The sequence below is a fragment of the Nyctibius grandis genome, chromosome 18, assembly GCF_013368605.1.
Source record: "Nyctibius grandis isolate bNycGra1 chromosome 18, bNycGra1.pri, whole genome shotgun sequence".
Lineage (NCBI taxonomy): Eukaryota > Metazoa > Chordata > Aves > Nyctibiiformes > Nyctibiidae > Nyctibius > Nyctibius grandis.
The window spans coordinates 11,047,311-11,064,766 of NC_090675.1; the positions used below are offsets into that span (position 1 = coordinate 11,047,311).

The 17,456-nt window shown below is 46.7% G+C and overlaps 1 protein-coding gene across 6 annotated transcripts in view; it reads left to right on the forward strand.

Annotated features, from left to right (window-relative positions):
• The first annotated feature begins 1,043 nt into the window (after positions 1-1,043).
• Positions 1,044-17,456, forward strand: part of SGSM2 (small G protein signaling modulator 2) — a 48,579-nt gene continuing 32,166 nt past the window's right edge. For all 6 annotated transcript variants that reach the window (XM_068415622.1, XM_068415625.1, XM_068415624.1 and 3 more), the window contains exons 1-2: positions 1,044-1,151; positions 8,641-8,716. In XM_068415622.1, coding sequence (XP_068271723.1) covers positions 1,095-1,151; positions 8,641-8,716 — 133 coding nt within the window. In that variant the 5' untranslated portion in view covers positions 1,044-1,094. The remainder of the gene's footprint in view (positions 1,152-8,640; positions 8,717-17,456) is intronic.

A 17,456-nucleotide genomic window follows, 5' to 3' on the forward strand; every position in this document is an offset into this window, starting at 1 on the left:
TGGTACCTGTGGTTTCTAGTGCATACCGGCTGTTCTTTCCCACAGTTGTGTGTTGAGAATTGGTTTACTGTAAGGTAGGTGCCCCTACCCTCACTTTAGTGTTGTATGAGAGCTTGTAGAAACAGCTTAATTTATTCATCATGGTTTTGTTTCTTGTGAGTGAGTAATACGATTCAGTGTCCTCTATGTGCTGCCTCTTTCAAAAATGGAACATCTCTTTTTTTTCCCTTTTGTGCCTGCACTAACAGAGGTCTGTCGTCTTCTCAGTGCAGTCCAGGTTCTCCTCCTGCCTGCCATCTCCCCTTTTTTCCGCACCATTCCCTTAGGAGCATTCCCTTTGCCCGGGTGCTCCTGTGGCATCCTTTCCTTTGCAGCCACAACTCATGTAGGATTGTCAGCAGCAGCTGGAGGACTCGCTGAGAGCGAGCTCTGGTTTATTAAGTATCCTGAATACCTCTGCTGAAGGAATAATCTTGCCTACACCCTTATTTGCTTTGGAAGGAAGAGCTTGAACGCTTCCTGGGCACCCCTTGCTGTTTTGCGAAGTGCTGTGCTTTTGCCAAGATCAGACAGTGACGCGAGTGCGCCGTTCACTCTTTTTAGTGGAAAATACGGAAATTGGCAGTAGAAAAATCAGATTCAACGTATGTCACTAACCTGATGCTTCACCCCCCTGCCCTCCTCTAGAGAGGCCGCTGCGCCGCTGCTGCGCTCCCAGGGCGGTACTGAGCGTCTGGGCTCCCCGGGCCCCTCCCGCGACGAGGCTCCTTCAGGACCAGCGTGGGCACGGGCTGGCACCGAAGGAAAGGGGGGCTCCGGGGCCGCCTCGGGGCCGCGCGGTCCCTCCGCGCCGCGGGCTGGCGGAGCCCCCTCAGCCGGGCGGCGGCGGCGGCAGGTGCGGCCCCGCCTTCCCGCCCTCGGCCTGACGTCAGCGGCAGCCGCGCAAGATGGCGGCGGCGCCGCGAGGCGAGGCGCGTCCTCCCCGCGCTCGGCCGGGCGGCGCGGAGCCTTCGCCCCGCGGGCGCTCCCGCAGCGGCGCGGGCGGGCGGCTCTGAGCGCGGGGCGCGGCGGGCGGCCCCGCTCCCCGCCCCGCCATGAGCTGCTCGGCGGACGCCGTGAAGGAGAAGCTGCTGTGGAACGTGAAGAAGGAGGTGAGGGAGGAGGGGGCGGCGGGCGGGAGTCCTCCCCGGCGGGGCTGGGGCTGGGGCTGTGAGGCGGCAGAGCCCCGCGCTCCGCACGCCGGAGGCCCCTCGGCGCCCCCGGTCAGCCTCGGGCCGTCCTGCGCGCCTCCCGCCGGGTCCGGCCGCCCGCGGCGGGGTCAGGCCGGTAGCGAAAGGTTGAACCTTCCCGGTGATGAATGTGTTTGAGCGCGCCGGCGGCGGCGGGTTTGCTCGGGGTAAATGCAATACAGCTTTGTCCAGGCTGAATTAAACCCTGGGGGGGCGGTGAGGGGAGTGGGGGGCCTGTTCGGCTACAGCCGTGTAACCCTGCCTGTGCTGCTGCACAGACCTTCCCGTGACTGGGAAATATAAATAAATAACGGCGGCTTCGCCAGGCTGCTGAGGGGACGTTGTAACGCTGCTCCCCAGACGTGCCGGTGGGTCTTGCCTGGTGTTTCCAGAGCGAACCCGGGGAGCAGGGATGGGGCCCCGCCGGCCCCCCCCGGCCCTGCAGCAGGTGATGGCTGCGTTCAGCGGCCGAGGCAGGAGTCTGCGGTGGGCTCATGCTCCCGGCGCCCTTCCCATGGGGTTGTGCTTCCCTTATTACTAGTTCTTTACTAACTTTTCCTTAGCTGTGAGTTTTAGAGGAGAAAGTAGGAATATCAGTGATAAAGCTAGTCCTAAGCTATCCTGGGATGAATGGAATTGGCTCCCAAATGCCAGAGCCCTGGAGAAGTGTGTGCTCCTGGGGTGTTCATACCTGCGCGTTAGGAGGTGTGCTGAGAAAGGGGGGAGGAAGGCTGGGTTGGTTTGGGTTGTTGTTCTTACAAACACCTGTGTGACATTTACGTGCTGGGGCAATCTGAGATCCGTTGGTGGATAAAGTGCCGAACGCCCCGAGCCTGAACGGGGACAGTGCATTTGATCACACTTGCCTTTGGACTGGTGGTGCTTCTGTCTGCAAAGAAGGGTGCTGTGACCGGGTAGGGTGTGCTCAGCAGGACAGAGTTCCCGCTGTGCTTTGCAAGGCAAAGGTTTGTGCTGAGACCCTCTCCAACAGGGTGTGTTTTGGGGGCCCCTGCCAGGGTGCTCTGGGAGGAGATGCCTGCTGGTGTAAGCACGCCTTGGTCCATCACCACCTCCGTGAACAGGCTCTGGGGATTTTTGTGGCATTGACTGTGCAGCTGCTTGTTCTTACACAGGAGCTAAGTGAAGATGTAATGCTTATCCATCACAGCAATAAAAAGTATTTTTACAAAGCTAACTATCCTCCTGCTCCTTCCCCTCCCCCGGTTCACAGCTGGGGAAATCAGAAGTGGTAGGAGAGCAAGATTCATTAAAGCTCAGGTGAAAAGTTGTTGCTACGGCCAAGGTTCCTGAGCCTGAATGTAGTGTCCTAATATTTGTTAGTGTTGAAACCAGAAGATATCAGGTGTTTCAGTCAGTGTAGGTTGACTGGAAGTGGTAGAGAACGGTCTGTACCCAAAACTGTAGGACCATGTCCTAGAATGCCCCAGCCAGCACCTGGGCACCAAGCAGGTGTCAGCTGCTGCTTGCTCACATGCTAAATGCTGCGGGTTCATGCAGCCATGAACCTGCCACTTCGTTTAGAAATTTTAGCTTGAACTGGAACCTTTGAGCCAAGACAGTGTAAGGTTTGATTTAGAAGTGTGTGCACTTGCTCTCCTGGGTTACTGTTTAAATATATAAATAAATTTGAGAAATGTTTTCCAATGCTGAACATTGCAATCGTGTGCTAATGTAGGAGGTTGAAAGTGAAATGGATTTTCATGATCCAAGCCAGCTCGAGCCAAGAACAAGTGGTATATAATTACAAAATCTGAGGCTAATTTGTTTTTAAGGTCTCTAAAATGTTTTTAATTGGACTCTAGCTTTTAAATTACTTGAATAATGCTTGAAAGTGTTATTCGTACCTTCTATGTCATCTGCATTTTTGTTTTGATTTGTTTTCTTTCTGCTCCAGATCCTCACAAATGCTCTTTTAGAGGATTTATGGTGGCTTGGCTTTTTGGGGGTTGCCCAGAGCTTTCCATCCTAAAATAGTCATGAGAAGCCTTTTGATGATCGTACACCCATTTAGGTAACGCCTCTTGCCTGTGCACTGCACAGGTGTGTAGTAGGGGGCCCTGTCTGTTCTGCTCACGTTAAGATAAGTGGTATCAGGAGGCAGAAACACTGAGACTGGGATTTATTTTTCTTCTAAATAATCAGTTGATGGAGCCGGGAATTGAATGCAAACTGCTAGTATACCGACCAGATTATGCTGCTGTCATTAGAGTAATTAACTTTTTCTGGTAGAATTTTCAACCTCATTCTTTATTCTGTGTGACTTTTCACACTTACACCTGCGTGCATCTTGTGTGTTGGTGGCCTTGTTTTGCCAATGTAACTAGTTGTGTCCATTCTCAAAGCCATCATGCCCTTCCCTTGTCCTTTAAACCCAGGCTCTTCCTCCTGGTGAATTATTTTCTCATAACCTCAGTATCTAATGGAGTTCAGAATAAGCATGTTCTTTCTGTACGTTGTTTACACCAAACCTATTAAAATTCGGTTGTCTTTGCACAATATAAAATGGTTGTCTCTAAAGTCGCTTGGTGCAAAGTGATTTTTTATTTTGTCTCTCCCTCTCAGCAAAAGCTTTTGCATTTTTCCTTTGGGAAAATTCAGTGTTGTTTGCTTTTTCTCAGATGGGCTTTCAATTCCCACTGGTAAAGAATGTATTTTGTTGGCTCTAATAGAAAGGAGGACATGTAATGTGTTTTGAAAATCCAACTCTACCGGGATTCATGCTGAGGCTGCTTATAAGTTCACATTTCAAACATTTATCTCTCTCTGCAGGAAAATCTGTTGTGACAAGCAGGCTCATGGAACAGGCTTTTCTCTGGCCATTTCCTCCTACCTGCTGAAATGGGGGGATTTTTTGCCATTTCTGGATTTAACCACAGCACTCTTTCTAGCTGTGAAACAAACACAAAATAACAATATCGGTAGCAGTTTCACCCTGAAAAATTTTGGAGCACTTCAGAAACGCAGTTGCTCGTCTTGCAACTAAAATGCAACTGCTTCTGGGCAGAAATATAGTACGTACTTAACAGCTTGTATTTACACCACACAATTCTTCATCGAGAGTAACAAAGAGTCAGTGCAGCAGGAGCAATCAATAAATGAGATGACTGGTAACTACACAAGCTAAAGAAGCCACGGATGCTGCACATAAGGTTTTCTCCTTTGAGAAAAAATTGCTGTGGGATTTAACTGTGGTCCTGGTTATTCCAGTGTTTTACGAGCACTGTTCTTTGCCTCCGACGCTGCATCGTTCCTGTGGTGCTTCTCCAGCATCCCATCGTGATGCAGGGATGGGGCAAGCGCTGCAACCTGTAATCTGAAAGAGGTCACAGCTGCAAAATTGGAGTTTATTTTCATTTTTAAAGCTTCCTTATAATAAAAAATTTTTCAAAAAGTAGCATAAAGGCATTGCTCTTGTGTTTTTCTTTGATGAAACTTAGGTCATAATATATGTGTTAATAAGTTTGGTGTTTGACTGCTTCTGAAAGTTTTGGCCATTGCTGCATGCAGGAGAAAGTCAGAGCAGTCATTCATTATAATGTCATGCAAATGCATATCAACTTTTATTTGAGGAGCTTGCTTTGCTTTATGTGGATAACGCTACTGCCAGGACATTCTTCACCCCTCAAATGCCAAGGTCTTTACTCAGGCAGAGGTTTCCCATCCTTGCTCTCCGATGGCTGGTAGACTTGGGGCACACGGAGCCTGTTACCTTTCCAGGGAGAGCAGAATGTCCCCTGGGCCTGTCACTGGGGCCTGTCGGAGCTCTCTGTGGTTCTCCTGATCCAGTGCTGCTTCTGGTTCACGGACAGAGAGACTGAAACACCCAGAAGCTGAGGCACTTGCTGATCTTCTGCATGCATGTGCCACCTGGGTGTAAACGAACAGCCTGGTTGAGTGGATCCTGTATTGGTCCCTCAAAGGAGGCACAGAGGACGGGGTGATGTTTGCGAGGCGATGGAGGGAGCCCGTGTGAGACCTGAGCCGAGCCTCTGCCGCCTCCTTCCCACCTGAGCAGGTTCCTCTCCGTCAGCAGCGCTGGCTCTAGCAGGCAGCCCTCCCTCCTGAGTGGATTCCTGTACCTGCGCAGGTGGGTGGGGGAATGGGGGGGGTAGGCTGGTGGTGTTTCTTCTAATGAGATTCATTTGCAGTTTGGTCAGGTCCGCTAGTGTCTGCATGTGGGTGTCTGTGTAGGCTTCTGCTCAGAAAGCTTCATTGACAAGTGCCTCCCCAGAACAGACACAGCAGCATAGTTCCCTACAAAGACAGCTGCACAAAATTGCAAGCGGGGAAAAAAAAAGGCTCGTGTTCCATTTGGTCAGAAACATTTGATTTAACTCCTTGCCTGGAGCATCCCTCAATTACGTGGCAGTGAGGAATGACGTGGGATTGAGGAGCGCTGCATCCCAGCTTTTGAGTCTTCACATCTGCTACCTGTGCCTTGAAAATGTTTTCTAATGACATTTACTGACTCTCCAGAAAATACGCAGAGGTTGCTCTGTATTCGGTGGCAGCTGGGGACAGACGCCGATTGCTTGCCTGGTCTGTCCTGCTAGGCTCTGGAGGTCCTGGTTTCAAACTCTGCTGACAGGCTGACTATATGGTGCTGCTGTATAAAAGTAGGGTTGGGTATTGCATCTGAAACCTTTTTCTAATTTTTTATACGCTTTAATTTTTTTGTTCCTGGGGCTACAGACTGGGATCTAAATAACATACTCGGCTAATAAAGACAAATGACTGGGATGTGCCTGGGCAATGTGTGACAGTGGGGAGTCAGCCTCTGAGCTCCAGAGCTCTTGCTCCTGGTAAATGACTCTTCTTCCTCCCTGTCGTCAGGAATTGAATTCCAGTTACTGTTCTCCAGGGAGCTGCGACTGAAACCACAGTCTGCGGTCCTGAGTGGTGCCTGAATTCGTGCCTGTGAACTTGAGTCATGCGTGCATGACTTACCTTGGCCCAGCTCTCTCATGCTTCCTCTTCTGTCCGCCTCAATGCTCGTGGCACTCAGAGGTACTTCCTCCCTTTAGTAACTCAGGCCTTCGTTTAGTAGGTTAAATACAGTTTCCATCCGGTGAAATCAGAACAGCTTGCAAAGGCTGGGTCACTGTCCTCCTTTCACAGATGGGCCGCCAAGGCACAGAGATGAGTTGGCTTGGAGGCAGAGGATGGCACTGTCTCTGTGCTTCCACTGCAAGCTGTGTTTGACGGAACACGCTGCCTCCCACGCGTGAAAATGCAGGTCAGGTTCCAAGCTGCCATTTAACCAGGCAGCTGTCCTGTCCCCTTCCCTTTGCTGAGCCGTGGTCTGCCTAGGTGCTGTTATCTAGGTGATTTCAAACCTGTAGGTGAGGTTTGGAACAGGTTTTGTTGGGTTCCTGCCAAGATAAACAGACATCAAGCTTGTAAATCAACAGTTATGCGAATGAAAATGTGAGAAGAGGAATGCTGGCTAAACAGAGCAATCCAGATGCTTCCTGTGTGAGAGCCCATCCGTGAGACCTTCTCACACCTTTGCTTCTTCCTTGATACCCTCTTACTCCTCCGCCTCCCACTGCTTTAGTGTAAGGTCCAAAGTTCTACTAGCCATGTCAGAAATGCCCCAGGAAAGAAAGAAATTGCCTTGTTAGGAGTCTGTATTGTCAAGCCTCAGTATGTGAACAGTGAGCTGGGTTTTATAAAGCGCAAAAGACTTGCTTTGAAGTCCTCAGATATAAAACATGTTCTACTTTCAAAGCCTCTTACGTATTTGCTTTTTCCCATTTTCTTTGCGACCCAGAGGGCTCACGTTTGATGAGAAGTCCAAATTCTGTAGGATCAACTTGATCCAGAATTTGGGGTGAGGAGAACGCCGTGGGTTGAAAGGCTCGTGCAGCAAGTGCTGGAGCTGCAGACGGCTGCCAGCTGGGGTGGGGGTGTAGGAGTGGGCATGGGGGCCGCAAGATGGGTACTGGGGGGAAGGCATGCTTGATTACAGCATCCAGCATTGGCTTCGCAAATGATCTTACTGGAGGAGGAAGCCCTCCAAACTGGAGAAGGCACTGAGCTGCCACCTCATCGTCACAGCAGTGCCAGTACAGAGCCCAGCTCTCCACCAGGCATTGCACCTGCAGCTCCTCCTGGTTCCAGCGCTGCGTGGGAAGGCTTAAAACCTTTGAACCCATCAGTGCTGCAAAGGAGCGGTAACCCAGCCAGCTTTAAACTGGTTATCTGGGGTGCCAGGTGCAGCCTGCTGAGCGCTGAGTGTGCTGCTGCCGGCCCTGCTGAGCAGCGTGGGCCGAGGTCTCCTGGGTGTGCAGCCCTAGCCCCTGCTTCCCTGTTGGAAGAAGAGAGTGTCTTGTTAAATCTTCTGCCACAGTAGCACTTACTTTCGTACATTGAACATGATGTGGCATTTCTTTAGGCAGAGTGTCCTAACCCTGTAATTATAGCTCACAGATGAGAGAAACCAAAAATGGTTGTGGGTTTGTGTCTGGAAAAGCAAGTGCTCCGTGGCCAGGAGGGAATGAGTGTCTGATGAGAGTTGGTTGAGGCAAATAGGTCTCATCTGGTATCAGGCAGAGGAAGCCATTGGGGGAGGAATAAGCCAGCAGATGAATGGAGCCTCTCTTCAAGAGCCTAACTGTAAGATTTGTCTGTTTTCTTCGTTTTTGGAAGTCAGTAATCTGCAATGAATTCCCTCTGGAGCTTGACACATCAGCCTTGAAACTGGAGAGGAGCTTTGTTTTAAATCAGTAAGAAGTGTGATAAATGTCTTTGCTGTAATTGTTAATTTGTGCCTAGGAGCAAAAACTGAAGGCACTGTCTTCTCTGTAGGTACTGTATTATTTTTGTATAGTGTCTGGTGCAGCAGAGCTTTGAGAGCATCACTTGTAATTACTGCGGTACGTACAGTCCCCAAACGGGAGGGTTGCTGTAAACCTCTCTGGGACGTACGCCTGTGTAGCTCAGGGATTCTTTGTGCTTGAGCAAGAGCAGAATGCCCCAAAGAGCACATGGCAATACATAATCTTATTTCATGAGCAGAAGTAACTATACGCAGGAAGGCCAAGGATGAATTACGTAAAAAGTTTTGCACAGCTCTTTGGAACTTCTGCTGAAGAAGTTCTCCGGAGGGCACTGAAATAATTCAGTCTTTTGTAGGGGTATGCCCCAAATAGACCTGTCCTTGTTCTACCAGAGGTTCCCTCACCCCATGAAAAGCTGCTCAGGTTTGTCCGTCCTTTCCTTTCTTAAATGCTTTTATCCTTCCTTCCTTCCCTGCAAAGAGTAACTTGCGTGAGTTGTTAGTCTTTTGGCGATGGGGAAAGGGCAAGCAAAGGTTGAAACCGAAACTCCCAAGTGCTGTGCTGGTTTGTGTTGGGATCTTACAATCACTTCTTTTTATTTCTTTTAGGTAAAGCAGATCATGGAAGAAGCTGTCACCCGGAAATTTGTACACGAGGACAGCAGTCACGTCATCGCCTTATGTGGTAAATGACACAGAGGGGCTAACACTACATGATCTTACTTTTCCTATAGAAATGTGTTTTCTCTGCTGTTGGAGGTAAATGCAGGCATTTAAATATTAGAAATCATGGAGTTCAGGCCCAAGTCACCTTTTCTTTACATTTTCTCCATCCATGTGTACATTACAAATAAGAAAGTAACTCTTATTAAAATGGCATTATCCAAAATAATTACCAAGCCCAAGTGACGAGGGGATTCACTAGGAAGCACTAGTAGGTTAAAAAATATGTCTTTGGAGGTAAGACACAACCCAGAGAATAACTGCCAAAAAAGGAAGTTTTCACAGTCATGGGTTAAAATCTGGCAGCTGCCTTTCAGATGGAAATACTTTGTTCTGTAAGTTGTCGCAATGTATTTGAAGAATAAGGTGCCTCATTTTGAGTACAGGTAACAGAATCCATCCCAAAAAGGCATTGAAAGAGCTGTTACCTTTTTTAAAGAAGGGAAACAATACAAATCTCAGTGACTTTTCTAGCCAGCATCGTGCCACTGGCTAGTTGGCATGTTTCAGGTCTTCACAACACTTCTCTGCTCTCCACTGTGCACTGAACGCTGTAGTACATAAATGGTGCATTTGAGGGGTTGAGGTCTAGGCTTTGACATCGTGGACATTCTTGTATATTTTTTAATATAATCAGTGAGCCATTATGTGGGTGACTTTTCCTCATGATTGTACTTTGGAAGTTGCATTACCAAGAATTAGCAATAAAATAAGATTTCTTTGGAGATAACATCATGTGTATCAAGGGCAGCTGGTGTTTCAGAACTCTGTGAATCGCTCAAAGTCTGAAGAAATTCTAAAATTAGGTGGTGGTTTGCCTGGTCCCTGCAGACTTAGACTGATGTGTGTGTGTTGTGATGATGGAGTGAAGCAGACCCTAGGTGGGTGGGTGGATGAAGGATGGTCCAATGCTGGATTCTCAGTAGAGGTCAGCTCCCAAGAGTTCACACCAAGTACTCCTTTGGAGACTTGGCCCCTTCGTTCAGTGCCTGAGAATGAACTGTTGAATGCTGGTCCAACAGCTCTGTAATCTAGCCCATAATTTACTAGGACCAATAAAAACTTAACACTATTCATCAGACTTGGGTGTGTGGAGAAACATCACAGCAAGATACTGCTGAGAATTAAAGCTATGTACAGTTGTAAATATGTGTGTTGGCCTGTGAATTCTTGGCTGCTTTCTCTTCGTGCTTCAAATTGAAGACTTAACTGGGAGCGATGCTGAGAATGGTTGGAGAACAGCCATCATCTAAACACTTCTGGATTTCCCAGAATGGAGCATTTGCAGCCAAGCATGCCCAGTTATGTGTTGATGACAGTGGAGAGATTAAGAGGAGTGGAAGTTAGATTTGGCTTTGGAGGTAAGTGGACTGTCTAGAGAAATAAGTATTGACACATTACTGAAAGCCAAAGCCTGAGAATAGTAACCTTTTCCTGTCACAGCAGTGAAATTCCAGCTTGTTCTGCTGTGCGTGGTTATTATGTATGCAAGGCTCATCTTACACTAGCCTGCTTGCTGTTTCCAAGTTATCTTTTACTTATAGCTTAGGATAATTTATTCATCCTTACATATTCAGTGCAGGAGTGCAAGATTTGGCCGTGTTCTCTGGCTAATGTTTTATTGTTATTAATGTAAACTGTAGCCGTTTCCTCCATTTAGGTTGTGGTTATGTTAAATTTCACCCTTTTATCTACTGTGTATTTGTACTATACAGAGGAGAAGTAGTAACTGAGGAAAATGGTCCCAAGATAGGAGCAGGTGAAGGAACCCTGAGCCTGTGCCCTCGCTGTGGGCTGCCTGCTCGATCTGGAGAGCTCCTCGTGTTGTGTGTCCTCTGCCTCTGAGATCGTATTCTGTAAGATGTGCTGCAGTGGTGATGTAAGGGGTAGTGGGGCGGCAGCTATTTCTGTTAGAGTCTGCTTGGCCAAAATTAGCAATACTGAAAAATCTTCTTAATATTTCTCCCTCTCACTGTGATTCCAGTTGGTTTTGTGTTCTGAATTCTGTAGGGTCTGAAGAACTAATAACTCTCCATGAGCTGCCTTATTATTGCCCAGCAGTCCTACCTGTTCTAAGGAAGTATTCCAACCTGCGGCTGCTTTGAATGTAGGACTTAATTAACTCTAAACCAGGAGTAGGTGAAGCTGAATGTTCTGCTGCCACTTCAGCTAATTGAATGGAGAAACTGTTTCCAGTAGATTTGGCTAACAGCTCCTGGCTGGGGCTCTCCTGTGTGTGCAGTTCTCTTCCCTCTTCCACTTCAGATTCATGTGCCTCTTCAAGAGGTTTTTCCCTTCTATTTAAAATTAGATTGGCTCAGTACATGAGTCATTTTCAGTGAATCTTCGTTATAAATATAGAATTCTTGTGAATCATTTTCTCTTCTGCAAGGCTGAGTTTAGCAGGAGTCTCTTAAATACATGGTAGTTGATTTTCAGGGCCTGTCTGCATCAGGAGCTCTTGTAGGTCCTAAATGGCTGAAGGTGCCAATTAAATGGTGTGTGCCACTTGCCCCACACCCTTCTTCGGTGCCTCTTTGTTATGGTACGTGGGGTTTGTAAGCACAAGAAACTCCAAGGCTGAGCTGGCAGACCCAGTGTTCACTGTTCAGCCCCATGCTGGACTAGAGCGTCTCTGAACTAATGTGTGCCATGTTGGGACAAAAATGCCACATTTCTTTGGGCTACAGGTTGCTGTTGAGTGCAGTTCACCGGTGTTGTGTTGTCGGTCATATAATGAAATGACGCAAGCTCTGTGGATACTCGTAGCATCTTCAGTGGACGGGCGTTTCTGTTAGAAGCTGGATGTGGATGTTTTCAGCCCGGGTTATCTGGTGCCGTTTCCTCGGTAACGGTAGCTGGCACCGCGTGACGCAGGGACCGTGCCGTGCGCGTTCGGCTGAGTGCCATCTCTGCGGGCCGGGGAGAACGCTGGCGCTCCCCTCCCGTGTCCTTCCTTTCTCCAGCTTCCCTGAGGTTTTCATGGCTGGTCGTGTCCTCTCCAGCAATACTAGCCCTCCCCGGCTTTTACACTTCTGAGGGAAAGGGGGAAGAAAAGGAGGCTTTCCTGCAGGCAGGTCTCTGCTTACCCCGTGTGTGTTCACCAGTAATCACCAAGCAGTTTTCCAGTTCCGTGCATTACACTGTGTTTGTCTGAAAGCCACCTGCAGCTTTGCTAAGCCTTCTCCTGCACGGTTGCCCATCTTTAGATCTGACAGTAACATGCTGCTATAAGCAAAGAGTTAAAAAACTGTTTAAATCTGCTTCACACAGCAAACCTAATGGAACATGCCTTATTCGTGAGTGGATCCAAGACAAGGCTACCCAGATGTTGTTCTTTATGTCTTCAAGGGTGTGGAGCTCGCGTCGTGAATCTCACAGGACTGGTTTTCTCCAAATGGTCTCTTTTAAGTGTCCAGTCAAGATCTTTCATTAAGTCACTTTTTAATATTTCTTCTCTTTTCCCCTTCAGCCTTGAGACAGCTCTTTGAAAAACATCAAAATGCTGGTTTCAAAGATGAGACTGAAAGTGTTTGAAGGGCTTTTTTTTTTTTTTCAACAAGATAGAGAGTGTTACTAAGCACAGTTTGAATTGGTCTTGTACATCTGGAGTGAAGACAGCCTGATGTGGCACATTTCTAGCTTCTGTGAAACCTTCTGTACAAGTTTTTTTTTCAGACCATGTGTCTGAGTTGCAGGAGTGCCTGGTAGTGCTGGCCAGGAATCTAAGCTGCTCCCATACCTAAGGGTTAACCACAAAAATGTGGTCAGTTGTGGGACTGTTTTCTTCATTGGTCTTACGATGACTTGTTATCCCATTTTGCACAAAGTTAATTGTATTTGAAAGAGAAGAGAAGATCTAATTAGGAACCAATGACTGCATGATGCTGGAGCTTGTGTTCTGTTTTTTCTTGTTCAGGACCTGAAATCCAAGCAATTATCAGAGTCACCAAACGTCACGATTGCCAGCCCCAAGCAATGAAAAATCATGAGTCAGAAATCTTTTCCTTCGTGGCCCTAAAGTACAAGACTGGATTAAAGTTCATGACAGGAAAATAAAACCAACTGAGGAATAGAAATGTACTTCTTAAATACATTTCTTATCCAGAGATTCTCATCCAGTTGCATGCTTCAAGATGGTAAAGCTTTCAGAAGAATATCAAATATCCACAGACTTGCAGCAAAATCGTGGGAGGTGGCAATGTGGGAAGCTCTTTGTTTGTTTTTAAGGTGAGAAATAAGTTCCCAATAGAAGCCCTATCTCTGCCTCCTGTTTAAAGTATGGCAACAAAGTGTTAGCAGATGTTCGGTGAAAGGACCAGGAGATTGCTTTGGAGTTAGTCCGGACCTCGTATTGGAAGGGTCCTGACTCTCCACACAGCATGCTGTTCCCATAGGTTTCAGCTGGAGTTACAGCCTTCCAGTTCCTCTGAAAATCAGCCCCGTTACAAAGAGGTGCCTCATGCTTTGGGTTTGGTAGGTGATTGCCCTGAGGCTTCTAAACAGCACAGTGCTCTCAGGATCTGACCAAAAATGTAAGAATTCAGTTTCCTCTCTTTCTTATTTTCTTAGCTCACAGAAATGTAACTTATGTAGAAATAGATGTAAATAACCATTGTCCAACCAGACATTTTATTATTCTAATTATTTTGGCTTTCTACCCTTGGCATTGATGTTTTTAAAAAATGCAGTTAATCCACTATGGAAATGCATGTCTCATAAACAAAATCTGAGCCTCCCTGTATTCCTGCTCCTATTTGGAAAACAAAGGAAACATTTTCAGTGATGAATAATGCTTATAAAATAGTTTATAGAGGTTCTACCTCACTTCATAAACACATTAGTCCAAAGAGAGCACCAGAGATGATCATAATTGGGGGAAGGCAAATATTTTTTCACACAAATTTAAAAGCTTTTGATTGTGCTCCAAAGATGGCAGCTTTAAAGTAAAGAGTGGCGTGGTATAGAGGAGAGAGGGGGGGAAAAATGGAAGAGAGTGAATATTAGCTGTGGTGTGAAACCAGACAGTTTTTGAACTGCACGTGGTTTTAGTTTGAGAAGTGATATATAATCTCTCATGCTTTTTAGAGCACTCTGCTAAACATTTTACTTTAGTCCTGGGCCGTCAATTTGGATCATAGTCAATTATTTAGAGAAACCTCAGTGATTTTGATTTAGCCTTAATAGTGTTTAATGGAAACACTTCCATTTTCTGAAGGGTATTGAGGTCCTTGGAGCATAATGGTCAAGATTTTAAGGAGGAGCAGCCACCACCTTCCAGCCCTGAGGTTTCCCAGCCAGAGCTATGTTTAGAACTGAGGGTTGTCCATTTAGATCTCTCTTTTTCCCAGGGGTGATGACTGTGTCCTGTCTGTGTGGCAGAGCAAAGCACAAGTAGCTTGAGTCCAGGTGAACTTAACCATTAAGCCACACAGCCTTGGGTGTTCACTGCCACTAACTGCTGCTCTTACCTTGCTTCCCGGGGGAAAGGGTGCTTTCTCCTGATAGGGATTCAAACCATCCAGTTAACTATAAGTAGAGTTTTCAAATTAAATCATTCTTTTATAGTGTGTTTTCAACATTTCTTTAACAGTGAATCTCCTTTCGCATGAAACCTCCAAAAGTGAAATGGAAAGGTTTTTTTCCTGGTGATTGTCAAGTGCAGTTTTACTGATGGACTCTTCAAGGCAGAGACTGTTTCCCCCTAGACAGTTGCACAGGACCTGGTTCTGTGCAGTCCTGATCACAGACAATGTCTCTTTGTGCTGTTGCAAAATAAAAATACTTGGTGTTCTTCTAGCAGCTGTCACCTTGGTATTTTCCTTTGCGTGGACTCCGAGTGATTTGCTACACTAGTGCTTTAACAAACACTAATACAAGTAATAGATACTTTAAAGGTCTTCATTTTGCAGCTTGCATCTCTCAATGGCATAGCATGCTATAACTTGGTAATAAAATTGGTTTCAAACTGGGCAGATCTGTGGTTAGCTGGGTAAAGCAACAGCAGCTGGAGATCCTGAGCGTCTGGTTGCTTCTTTATCATCCTTCTCTTTTCACTTGCTCTTATATTCTTCAGCCTCATGAATTCTATTCCCTGTGCACAGTTTCCATGAAAACAAGGTATTTAGCTGCAGTGTTTCTTCCTGTCTAAGGGAAATTTCATCTGCTAAATAAACCCCATAAATAATCCTTCCACAGGCCGCCTTTTCTCTGCTTACCACCCTTCCAGCCCCATCCCTGGAGCTCTTACTTCACACTCCATTAAGTCATGTCAAGATTTTCATAAAGGCAAAAAAGGAGAAAACTGAAGTTGTTCACCTGACCCTGCAAGAAGTAGCCTTGTTGAAGTCATAAAAACATGACATTTTTCAAAGCCTGTTGGGGACCGTGATTATTTGGACTGTAAATCAATAATATATCTGCACTTAATTAAATTCAGCAGTGGATACTGCAGAGGATGTTCCTCGAAACTGGCTGGAGTTAATGAATTTTTAGATGGCTGCTGTCAGCTGAACGATACAAGGGAATTACCTGAGCTGTGTTGATTTATTCCAAGTGCAGTGCTGCTCTTCCAGTTTGTACATAATGAATATCTGCGTTGCTCTGGAGTCAGGTTTTGTACATATTTATTGTTGTAAGTATAGCAACAGTAGGCAGGCTCAGGATCACGTTGTGCTCTGCTCAGAAAGCTTACAGTGGATATTTATCCATGTGCATGCATATATAGAAATAAAAGCATGTGTATGTGCGTACAAGCTACCTGTTTGTGCACAAAACTACCCGTTGATGTCTTCCTGATGGTATCAGTTCCTCCAGAAACAGCTAAATCTCCATCTCTTCTGATGTCTTTTAAGAGTGTCAGATTCCAAAAAGGGAAAAATGGTTCATTTGCTTTGAAACAGGTAAATAACTTCATTTCCCTGTCCCAAAGGTTCTTCTGACTATAACCCCTGGAATGTTGGGTGTGTTATCTTTTTAGGCAGCAATCTGGGCTCTGCGCTCTGCAGTTTGCATCTCCGAGGGGATTACCTATTTTTGGTTTCTTAAAAATAAAGAAAAGTGGGTTTGCAGAAACCTGACTTACCTAACCCTCCAGCTCTCTTCCCCCAACATAGTTTTCTGTGTTCTCTAACCAAGTCAAGGTTGTTTCTTCCCAGCTCCCGGCTCTACCGTGTGTTCTTGGTGCTGTCTCCGTTGCATGCTGGTTGGGTTTTATGCATGTGTCTCTGGGTGTGGTTGTAATACAGAATCTCTGTTGATTTCAACTCACTGAAAATGTATGCTGATGCCCTGTGGAGGTGGGGAAGGGCAGTGTTTGTGCACGCCATACCCGTTTGTGTGTTCACTTAACGTTTCTTGTAGTTTCTGACACCGTCCAGCAGAACGATAGGAGGGCGGTGTATTATATTCAGGATAAATGAGTTAGTTCAGTTTGTTTTCACCTGTTCCCAGAAGCCTACAAGATGAATGCCGAGAGCCTGCCATGGAGAATTGATTTAAATCCAAGAGCTGGCCAAGAAACAGTGCTAATTCCCTTGCAAATGACCAGAATGCAGGCAGTGTAAGCAGCCTAAGTGCAGAGCAGTGGGTTTGGGGAGGCCTTCCTGCACAGAAAAGGAGAGACTTTCCTGGGGAGATGTGGTGTATTTCAGGAGTGAGAGTTTGTACATGCTGGTTTATTTCACTGTAAAAAGTGTGCTTTTACTGTTTCAATCCAGTGCTTGGAAAATAGAAATCCCATTTTTGTGGTTGGTTTAAAACAGAAGAGAAACAAAAAGAGAAAAGATGAGTGGAGGCAAGGAGACATCCTCAAATGCCTTGTATTTCCTCTCTGTAGAGCCATTTGAGCATCACTGTCAAGGTACTCTCATGTCTTTTAAAAGATTCTGCAGCTTGAGGTGATTCTTGCTCAGGATGTGTTGACATTTCCCTTTTGGCTGAGCTTGGCCGTGTGTGCACGCATGCAGGAGAATGTGGTTGTGGGTGATGTTGACAGGGCGCAATGAGATCAGTGCCTGCCTTTGGACACACGGGAAAGAAAAAGCCTCCGTGCCTCCTCCAGGCAGCTGACCTCTTTAACTAATGTGCTGTGAAGCTCCTGTGCCTTCCTGCCGTCGGGTGACATCTGTCCGCTCCCCTGGGTTGGACTAGGAGGGCATCTGTTGCAAGAGGTACTCCCCTCCTCAAATGTTTTATAGTTTAACTGGTTAAAAACCACTGTGTGTTTGAAAGCTAATTCAGATTAGGTCAGCTGGTCTGGAAAAATTCCCTTGTATAAAGGCGCCTGGAGGGAAAAGCTGGAGACAGACAGTCCTGTTAGCCTCAGCCGACGGTGAAGCAGAGGAGAATGAATGCCTCGAAGGTCACACAGGCTGGGACGGCAGCCTGAACCCAGCCCGCAGGGTGCCTTACACACAGAGCTGGGCATGGTGCACTGATCCCTCATCCCGTGGAAATACATCCTGAGGCAATCCAGCAGCTGCTCCCAGTGTGTCGCCCCTTGCAAATAACCACGACACGTGTATTACAGTCAGTTGGGGACTGATGTTATGCCAAGGCCTTGTGATGAGAAATGTCACCGTGGAGTAATTAAATATTGGGGCTTTAGGGACAGTCACTGTGGAAATTGCCCTCCATGGCAGCCGCAGCATTTATTAATAATTAAAGCTGTGCCTACTGTGCTTTTCACTAAATTTGTTTCA